Here is an 11,359-nt window from a genome sequence, read left to right on the forward strand (position 1 = left end):
TATTCGTCACAGTTAAAATTAAGTTTTTCTTCCTTTATAAACAATTATTCATTAAGTAAAATTCCAACTCAGCTTCAGGGAGGTCTATATGAGAGACACTTTATTTCGATGATTTAAGCAAATACACGTGGATGTACTTTTTCTTTTTATGCAACGAGTTGTGTCATGCTAAGAAGGTGTGGCCTCAGTAGGCGTTTTCAGTGGTGCAAAAAGTACATATATTGCTGAGGAGAGAACTTCTAACAGCAAAAGAAACAGAACAAAAACGAGAGGAAAGAGGATGGCAATGTATGCCAGATCAAACAGTCTGATCCTGTCGATTTCAGCTGACAATATCTATCAAGAGTCGTTTGCCTTCAGGACAATGACCCGGAACAGCGAGCCCGAGATATTCACTTTTGACCTGTCTCCGGTTCAGGCGGCGGAACGGAGCACACCGGTGCGGCACAGGAAGAGGAATACCCGGGTCATGTACCCCTCCAAGGTCCGCAAGTACCTACCACCAGCCGAGAAGAGCCCGATCAAGCGGTGGCTGGTCATCCTGTGCCTTGTGGTCTGCCTTCAGATCTATTCAGAAGAAGCGTACACCGAAATGCCTGGCGCTGGCGACAACCCCGCTGCTGATACCCCAAACGAGGAGCCGTCTATGGCGCAGTACGGGATCCTGCCCTTCCAGTCCGCCGAGCAGCATGCACGCCACATCAAATGTGCCCATGTCGATTGCGGACAAGAGCAACCAGAACAGCGCCCAAGTCGCGACAACTGCCCGCTTCACCTCCCCAACACTACCTGCCCTGACTGGGACTCCGACGTGACCGATCTGTACGAACAAAGCAGGGGGAACAGCTACGTGGTGGCGCTGCTCTACCCGGTGTACCACAGACTGGGAAGCGACAACTGAGATGAATGATGTGTGTGATGCGGGAGACAACGGTGCAGCATCTCTTGCCAGTCCCATACGGCGGATGCAAAGTGGTGTGCTGGCCGGGCGCAGACACTGCTGAACGTGGAAAGGAAAATAGCCTCCATGATGAGCGCCTTTCCAGCCTGTTACCGGCTTGCCCTGAAGCACTTTAATGGTAGAAACCTGAACAACTACTTTTTACCTACGCAACAGGACACTAAACTTGAAGGTGAATTCTACAGACACTGATTGAACGGAAGAAGACGCGTACGGATGCTTCGGTCCCGCGGTACCGCAGTGACCTGGATAGCGAGTCTGACGTAATGCGATGGATGACGCAAAGATCGGAGAAAGAGTGTACTTGAAACACTACTTGAAACAAGTCTTTGTTTGATTATGTTTTGCTTCGAAGTATTAACTTATTTAATTATTATATTGTATTTATACGTTCTTATTTATTAAACACTGTGACGTGTAATAAAATCAAAGAAAAGAACATTCCGTTTTATGTGCGTTTTTTTCTCACTATTGCTCTTTCACAATTAACAATCAAGTTACACAAGGCTCAAGTTCAAACACAACATTCAGTAATACGATCAAAAGGCATTTCACATGTCTCTGTAGTCTTTAATTTTATTTTCCACACGGTAGCACTGCTTCCGGGTAGCATCGATTCAGAGCAAGATTGCAGTTAAGTAGATAAGGACACAGACATGTAAGGCTGCATAAAATAACCCAATAAAAGCTTATTCCGTATGTTTATTAGTCAAGTCAGGTGTTCTATAATATTAATATGTATATTGACTGTGGATTCCCACGGAGGGCCACTAAGGTTGACAACTGACCTGGGGTTTCACTACATTATATGTTTCTCCCAGTGGTAGCTTTTAAATGAACAGTGAAATAGTGTGTGGAAATCGGTTCTTTCACCCTGTTTTCATGTGTATCTTGTTTAAACTGTATTGTAGACAATTTTAGAATAGGCTAATCTCAGGTTTAAAAGAATCCAGAAAGAATAGTAATAGCCCTTCAATTGAGACTAATCAAACAGTAAACTGTAGAGGCTGCAAGAGTATATAGTAACTTTACTGAAATATGTAGTTCCTTTGTGTCTTGAGAGAGATTTTCCAGCCTTCTTGAGATCCAGTGGTCCACAATGGTTCATTAACACTGATCATGTGGACTGTGTTCAGTGAGTCTGGAAAAACTGTCCAGTATATCTGTCTGTTATGTCAAGACAGACTCCCTTCCACGATAAACATGTACAGCTTTTTTGATTAAAGAATAAAATGCATGAGAAACCAAACTTAAGTGGGGAAGTTTGCAGGGAACCACCACTGCTGTCACAGTAATAGTAATTCGAATCGTCTACATATTAGTATATTTCCGTTCCATAGCTCTTTATATCTGATGCATCTCTCTGTCTCAGAGGATTGTCAGATTGCATCATTCGTGAGAATAACTCCCACATACAGGTATTCCTCAGGTCACACCCAGACGTATTCAGTCAGTATAAATGCCAAGTTTCACTGATTGTTAATGGACACTGTTACATGCTGAAATACTGCAGTTGTTACAGGAGATTGAACAATACCCCGTGTCACAATGCATTCCACAGGGGCCAGCATCATGTTCCATTCCCAAAACGCACACACTCACAAAATGTCTTTCTTGAATGCATGTGTATATGCAGAAACTATATATACACACGTTTGCTTGCGTGCGCATGCACACACACATACATGTTTGTATTCACACTGTATATTAGTGGCAACCGTCTATGCGAAAAACGCTAATCCCAACTATAACAACCTTAGCCCCAACCCAGCCCCAGCCTTCTCCATAAATAATCTAACAAAACTGAAGGCCTTCGACATTTTAAATTTTCTGATTATAGTCACACATTTTTGGAAAACTGAATTTCCCCTTGTGGAGGCTGAAAAAATGGTCCATATCGTGTTGACATTTGGTCCCCACAATGTAATATATACATTACATACACACACACAAACACAATGTGGTCCTTCTTGATTAATATATCCATCCATCCATTTTCCAAACCGCTTATCCTACTGGGTCGCTGGGGGTCCGGAGCCTATCCCGGAAGCTTGATTAATATACTACTTGGAAATTCTTCATGGCCGGACGTTTGCCTCATAAATCCAGAGTTACTCAATTCCAAGCAGTTATTGTAGATTGAAGCTGATGTAAGAGTCAATGAGCAGCAGGCAAATCAGGAGCCCTGACTTCTGAAAGACACGGGGAAGCGGAAACCCCACAGTGTCACTTCCCCCCGCAGTAGAGAAAGCTCATCTCTTACATCAAACTAGACGATGACCGCAAGACACTTCCGCTGTGCAGCTTGCAGGTTCCCCTCAGCCTCCCTACTGGATTTCCCAGATCCCTCCTAACATCATCACATTTTTGCGGAGTGAGTCATGCTCAGCCAGTTTTTGCTAGATCCCCCGGTGAAGCTCACGGCAGGCATGTGTAGTGTGCACGGGAGGGGGAGGGTGCGGGACTCCGCAAGCTGAAACTGGCACGAATCACTGGCGGAAAACGGGGGGAGGGGGGAACTCTACTACTTCAAAGAAAATACACAGAAGTCTTTGGATAGCAGCTCATCAAGCTGGACAGGAAGAAAAACTTGACTTGTTATAACCTGAACCATCGGAATGTAGCAAGTGAAACCTTTTTAAACAGCTAAAGCAGGCAAACTTACCCTAACGCCACCCTTAGACGGCTGAGGAACAAACTATGTGTGTAGTCTATTTTTGACTATCATTCATTAAATCTAAATCAAATGTTCTGTATTTTTACTAAATAATAGGAAGCAACATGACTTGGGCTGTATTACAATGGAACCTCAGCTTAAGCAAGTCTGAAAGACAGTAATTATATTAAGTGCATAAATACAATATCTGTCAAAGTTGGCTGTTCTTTAAAAAATGTGAAAAGGGGTATACAAATCTATGAAAACCAGATATAAAGAAGGGGAACTGTTATCAAAACACATTCTGACAAAAAGTATTTAACATACACAAAGAAAATTTAAAGTAGTATCTTTATTTATGTTAAAAAAAACAGATGCTTTTGACAAACTTGTGAAATTAAATAAGTAAAAGATCCACTCAGGTCTTTGCACTAATTTTACTTACATGTATCCAGGTTTTCCAAATGCACAAGTGAAACCTCACAAGGTGTTCAGGGCTGTTTAACAGAATCCAACACACAAATATGCTATTGCTCATCTAGCCTGGAGCCCCCGGATGTCTGCAGTAGTAACCCAGTCTGTCACCTTGTCACCAGTCCTATGCTGCAAACCTGATTCCATTCAGGCTGTGGAATGTTTTTTTTGTTCCCACGCCTATTGCAGATGAAGCCTTGTAGAGTTTTTGTGTTTCGTCTAAAAATTGTTAAGCCTATAAAAAATACCCACCCAACTCTGCCCTTTGTGTGTCTTCCTTTGTTTGGCCAGCAGGTGTCACCGGTCATCCCATCTTTCCCCATCTCTCTATCTCATAGCCCTTTAGCTCTAGCATTTATTCCTGCTCCCTTATCTGCTGCATGGTCCAAGGGACTGCATATGTGGCTCGTAGACCGTAACTGTCAGGTCATGGGTTCTAGGCTAGCTGGAGTCTGGTTTTCATAATTTTTTGGTTTTCAGTTTCCCTAATGTATATTATTTATCATTGTTGACATGTCCTAGTATTGTTAACCTTTAGTGTCTGCTATGTTTGTGTTTGCTATGTTTACCACTTTCTTCGCTTATAAGTTGTTGTGGATTCTACCTGTTGCTCATTGTCCTGTGCTTTCATTGTTTGGTTAATTTGGTTATTGTTCTCACCTGTCCTGCATCATGTCTTGTTAGCCTTCTGTGTATTTAAGTGCCTGCCTTCTCGTCGTGCTTTACTCCATCATTACTCATATTACTGTGTGCGGTTACTGTAGTTTTGCTATGCTAATCCCGTTCCCTGTGTTTTGCTACATATTTTTCCGGTGTGTTTTGAACCCCTCATGGTCCCATGATTTTTGTGGTTTTCTCCAGTGTGTTCAGTTCAGTTTTATCAATAAACCCCCTTTGTCTCGGAGCCATACGTGGATCGTCATTCTACATTAATGACAGAACTCCCATTACTGAAGTAATGCAGTCAGATATCCATCTCCAGAAAGACTGTGAATCACGACTGGAATGTGACAGTGCAACAGGGTTAGTATCGATTTGCTCACCTAGCCGTTCTTTCTGAACGGCCCAGTCAAGCTGGGCTTGCATCACATACATTGCTTGGTTCATCCTTTCCACGTACTCAGTTCTTCTATTTAAAGGCAGGCGAGGTCCACAGCATGTTTTTGTTCTTGTGCTCAAACTGCACCTCCCTTGCCGCATTCCAACAGCCTGCCATGAAGACACCGGTAGTGACAGATGAGCCTGGGAAGGGCAGGAATGTACCACAGGGTGTGAAAATGGGAAATCTGCCCGGTCTCAAGTTTATATTTAAGCTGCAGAATTTTACGCACTCTATAAACATTACGCTTCGAGCCATGTAGGCCTACACCCAACGGAAGGGAACAGAATGAGATGCTGTCTATTAGCATTGTTATGATTTAGCCATTAGCTGATACTAATACAGATGGATATGCAGACTGCGTCACACACAAAACAACACACGTATTATCAAAATAAATCTATGTACATGCTTTGGTACTTGGTACCATGGTAATACTTTAATGACATTAGTTTGGGGATGGGGTCATTTTAATTTCATTTTTAATTCAATTTATTTTCTTTCAGATATAGCACCTATTCCGTACAAAACATTATAATCCAGTGTCTGCAAGAAAAAGAGTACTCTTTCATGGTGTGGTCACTATTGCATAAATCTAAGTTTTGTTTTCAAGGTCAAAGTTCAAATCACAAGCTACATTTCATTATAAAACCTTTGGTCATTATAACACACAATACATATGTATGCGTATTTGGCTCTCTGTGTCCAGGGGGGATTGACTCTAGGATCCCCCACAGGTACCAAAACCCACAGGAACTCAAGTTCCTTACATTAACTTGAATAATACACTGCCCAGGAAAAGAAACTGTCAGCATTTCAATTTAAATCAGCAAGTACTTAAGAGCCAACGATTGTATAATTATTACAGCTCAGCAACATTATGCAGCAATAAGGTGAAGTCAGCTGAGTACCTGAATCTCCGGAATGGGCAGGATATCCCATCAATGGATTTTTTCTAACCTAAAGGCATTGGCATGTTCCGGGACAATAATGCCAAGATTCATCGGAAGCATGAGGAATCATTTTCACACATGAATTGGCCACCACAGAGTCTTGACCTTAACCTCACTGGAAATCTTTGAGATGTGCTGAAGAAGACTTTATGGAGTGGTTCAACTCACCTATCATCGATACAAGATCTCGACAAATTAATGCAAATCTGGATGGAAAAAACGTTGAGACGTTGCATAAGCATGTGGAAACAACACACTGACGAATGTGCACTATAATCAAAGCTAAATGCGGTCCAACGAAATATTAGAGTGCGCAACGTTTTTTTTTGGCCAGGTAGTGTATTTGTATACAACCTATGCACATCCTCCCATATCCTTTAAATCATCTCTAGATGACTTTTAATACCCGACACTATGTATGGGGAAGATGGTGGCGCAGGAGGTACTGCTCTCGTTTGGCAACTCGGAGGTTGCAGGGTCGAGTCTTGGTTCCTCCTGACCCCTTCAAAGTGTCCTTGAGCAAGACACTGAACCCCGAATTGCTCCCTTGCATGGCAGCCTCCGCCACCGGTGTATGAATGAGTGTGTGAATATGTAAATACCTTGTAAATAGTTGTATTGCTTATGTAAAAATGACAAGAAAAAGTATATGTATGTTCAGTACGGATACAACCATTGTAACAGGCTACGCACAGAAAATATCATTCTAAGTTAGGCTGCTGTTACAACTCAAACTCGGAGCAAAAGGGTTCAAAACACTTACGTAGCCTTCATAAAAACAGGTCTGTGACAGAACTTCTCGACCCTAGCAGCCTATCTATCATGCCAGGTCTTCTACCCCCTGAGACTAACATTCCAAACACTGCTGGAAACAGGGAACCAGGGGATTGGGCTGGATGGACGGTTCTAAGGTGAGGTGAAGCAGAAGGCAGACTCGAAAGCAGAGGACTGGAGAACCTGAACCAAGAACCAGGGAACCTAAAGAAGCAATAAAACAAGACCCAAAACACAGCACCCCCCCTCTCCAAATACAGGACACCAGCAGCACAGAACAGCAGCTGTGGATTCCTGGCCACCTGGGAACCCTCAGCATAGAAACTGGCCATGCAGAGGCCCAAGGCCAAATTCCAGTCAGCAAGGACTATGAACTCCAAGCCACCCACACCACCAAGCCGGTACCTGCTGGCTACTGTGCAGGCACCAAGGAAACAGATCTACACATGTAGAAAACCCTGAAGGCAGAACAGCTGGCCACTTGAGATTGTGAATCCCCAGCACAGAAACTGAGCCCTATGCTTCAAAAGCAGTTACGATGACTTAAGGTTCGCTCAAGTTTAGCCCAGCTCAAAGCAGACTCTGATTAGGGAACCGGGGCAAAAGTGACAGCCGCATGATGGTGGAAAATTTCAGATGTCATGATGTGATTTTTTGCGATAAATATTGCGATATTTATAAGGCAAAAAGGAGCTAAAATAAATACATTTCTCACAAAACATCCTATGGTATAAAGCGTACGATTTAAACAGCGAGGATGAAAATGATGATGATTGTCTTGGACAGCCTATGCAGAGCTCATGCCAAAACAGTGGTGATCAACTTCACGCTGATTTTTTTTTACACAAATACTAGATAATTTTCAGAAGAAACAATCATAGAAACTGCATAGCTGGCTAAGTTCTGTTTCCTATGGCAGAGTGAAAATGCTTTAGTGGGGGTACTTAAACCCCCCCACGCTCTACGAATCTTATCACCATGATTTCAAAATACCAGAACTGCATTGCAAAATAATGTTGTTTTTGAAAATGCTGTATACTGGTATAATGTCTGGAGAGCACGAAGGTATGAAAAAGCCTGATTTCAACACAGCTCACTATCTTGGTCCTTTGGATGTGAGAATTGCATGGGTATAACATGCAATATTGATATTAATATCACACTTCGCCCAGCCCCAGTAATAATTCACTGCGCACGCAGAGCCTGAATGTAACTGACTAACAACAAACTTTGTGTATCCAAAACTTATACATTTGAGGAAATTATGTGAGACAGATTTCTCTTGTAGATTCGTCATGAAAAAAGAGAATTCACCAAGTTTTCCTTTTGTATCAAGCAGCAAAAAATGCTGTAACGTGTCTAATTTAATTTGCCTTACCTGACATTGCACATCTTGTGATGTGATTATGGTGCATTCGCACATTGCGATGATGATGCTAAAACCATATACTGTGTAGCCCTAATTTTAGAGAAAACATACATTTCTCTCTCTCTCTCTCTCTCTCTCACACATACACACACAGACACACACAAAACTGTGTTAACACTCACCACCAACACCAAAAACTACACATAACTTCATCTGTGTGGATTCAGTGTAGTGCTCAGTCCACAGTTGACTGTACTTGTGTATAACAAACTTACCTCACACTTGGTCCCCTTCATGAGATAAACACCCAAAAAAGCATTTTTGAGCTCTGGAAGGTATTTATGAATTACATGGCAAATTTCATTAAAATCAAAAATAGTGATGTAAAGGCCATTTGTTGAATTAAATAGAATGACTCTACCATGCTAAACAGAAGGGTGTGTGTTTGTGTGTGTCAGATATACAAAGATTCACACTCACAGTAAAGAGATCACTTCATGTAAAAACAATGTGTGTAGTTCTGCTGCCAAATTTTACATAGCATATTAAGTTATTTTAAACCCTCAACAATTCTTAGAGGAAAAATGTTTTGCGAATATTGTCATATTTAAAAAGCCAAAAAAAACCTTGAGGATTTTTGACAAGTTTATTTTCCTGGATCATTTTCTCATTATCATCTCAGACAGGAAATGCACAAAGGAAATAAATATACACACATGAACTTGAGTGGCCTGTTACGAACAGAGCACATCACACTTTTCTGTCTGTAAATACCTGGGGGGTGTTGGAGAACCATCACAGTGACTCAGTGAAAACTGTTGATCTTCTTACAATCGTCGTCCATGTTTTAATAATAATCTTCATTCACTTTGAGAGGCTTTACGTGCCAAGGTAATAATTAGATTGATAATTACTGAAATGACTCAGCACAAACAGATCCCAGAACGTTTACCAGAGAAAAGACTTTAGGCCTCATCAACATTTTATTAATATCCCCAAGATGACTGACATACCACAATGTGCCTCTTGTCTTATGTCACAGTGTTTACCATGAATGACTGTGTAACGGCTGAAAACTGCAGATTCTTTCATATCATTTTTGACAGCTTGATGATTTTGATGAAGGTAATTGATATTTTGAATAGGTCTTACGGAATGACATAAAAGTCTAGGCCCTCAAATTTTGTAGCTCTGCTTGACCGGTCTTGACCAGCTATAACCCTCACAGAACCTTCCTTCCTCTTTTTCTGAATGCTAAGGTTTTGCAACAAATTCAGAATTGCAAAACAGATGTCTTTTTCATCGATTTAACGGGTGAAATGTGACTGATTTGTGCAGATTTCGCCAACGCATTCACCCAGCAGTACCACTACCCTCCAAAGGAGCGGCCTTATCATACAGCCAAGGTCCCATTAAAAGCTCGTAGTGGGGGCGTGTTGTTGAGAAATTTAAAAAGTGAATGTGATTTTATCTGTCTTTAGATGTTCCATAGAAATAAAAGGGGCCCCGTGGTACTTAAACAGCCCATGAATCCGGTGTCATATTCCATAAGAAGATGAAAAAGATTTGAGAAGTGGGTTAGATTATGGAATCATTTGTTTGCCTTTACAAAGTGTAGAACATTTAAAAGCTCCAGGGCAGTAATTTGATTTTTCTCCTGAGTGCTGGTAATACAATTATAATGCTTGTGACAATACAAAAAGAACGATAATAATGGTAGCACTGAAACATAATCCTAGTATGACAATGAGTGTTTGCTTCCAGGAAACTCAAATTATAATGACCGTATCGCGTATAAAAAAATACGTGTTACTGTATGAAATGCGAGCGAAGAAAAAATAAATCGTTCAAGTAGCCTTTTGCTACACGCATTTCAAAAATAGCTTCAAATTAGAACAGCATTTTGGTCAATATACGTATAACATCACCAACTGCAAACACGAGAAGCCATTTTGTTGTTCCACACGGAGCCATTCATGCGCGTAACTTAAGGGATCATATGAAACAAAAAGAAGGGGGGGGAGAGAAAAGAAGAGCGAAGGAATTCAGCTGGGCAGTGGAAAAACACCGCCTCTTCAACGCCCGCTGTGAACCATATAATGCAGGCCAGCAACTTACATTAGGGATGTACTGCCCCCTGCTGTTACACACTTAGAATTGCAGTGAACTAAAGCGGATTCACAGGAAATCAGTTTTCAGTTTATGCCGATGCACTCCTCTGTCAGACAGTAGAATTAAAGATAATGGTACTTATCTGGAAACTAAATATGATTGACGTCCAAGCCATTTAATTCGTATGTAAATTAGACATATTTTAAATGTAATGTCATGTGCACAAAATTTCTAAAACTAAAAATGCTTCTAAGTCTTCACTGCATTTATTTGATGCCAGTAATTTTCTTTTGTATTTTCAGAAAAGAAATTAGTGTTGGAAAAAGTGTCTCATACACTGCCATGTTCATTTTTGTTAAAGACAGTTAATGGTCTATACTTGGGCTCCCCAAATATTTTTCCCGAAGTCAAAAACTCAACACAAAACCAAGGTCCACTGATTCCGAAAAAATCCAGATCGTCCCCCGATGATAGAATTTGCTGACGAGAGATGGGAATCGATCGCGTGGTCGGGATTCAGTTAAGCTATTTCAGTACAGATGAGGACCGGAGTCCGCCAGTTGGTCACCACTGCTGTACACCGATAGCTGGTCCAAGTGAAAGAAATTGTTTCCATAATCGTGTAGAATTTAAGTTGTGTTTGCCATTCATGTATTAATTTCTATTAAAAATGATCTGCGACGTGTTTCGTTGATCAGAAAATACGAAAAAACAAGCACCAAAAAAGGTATTCACTCCCATTTTCATCGGATATATTTTCATGAACGAAACGGAATTTTATACTGGTAGTGGACACAAGATAAATGGAAGAGAAAACAAGTCATCGGATATGTATTGTAGATTATGAGGGTGCATTTATTTATAATAAATAAATATTGCTTATTATATATTGTTGTTAAAGTCATGTTTCTTCATTGCCATGGGAAATCTCGGCTCTCTAAAAATTTATTATGAGAAACGC

General features: G+C 41.0%; 1 protein-coding gene across 1 annotated transcript; it reads left to right on the plus strand.

The window, feature by feature from the left end:
• The first annotated feature begins 210 nt into the window (after positions 1-210).
• Positions 211-1,400, plus strand: ier3 (immediate early response 3). Its single transcript, XM_049001508.1, has one exon. It carries the CDS (start codon positions 281-283, stop codon positions 899-901), a length of 621 nt encoding a protein of 206 aa, XP_048857465.1. The 5' UTR covers positions 211-280; the 3' UTR covers positions 902-1,400.
• The last annotated feature ends 9,959 nt before the right edge of the window (positions 1,401-11,359 follow it).

Source organism: Brienomyrus brachyistius, chromosome 2, assembly GCF_023856365.1.
Source record: "Brienomyrus brachyistius isolate T26 chromosome 2, BBRACH_0.4, whole genome shotgun sequence".
NCBI classification, from domain to species: domain Eukaryota; kingdom Metazoa; phylum Chordata; class Actinopteri; order Osteoglossiformes; family Mormyridae; genus Brienomyrus; species Brienomyrus brachyistius.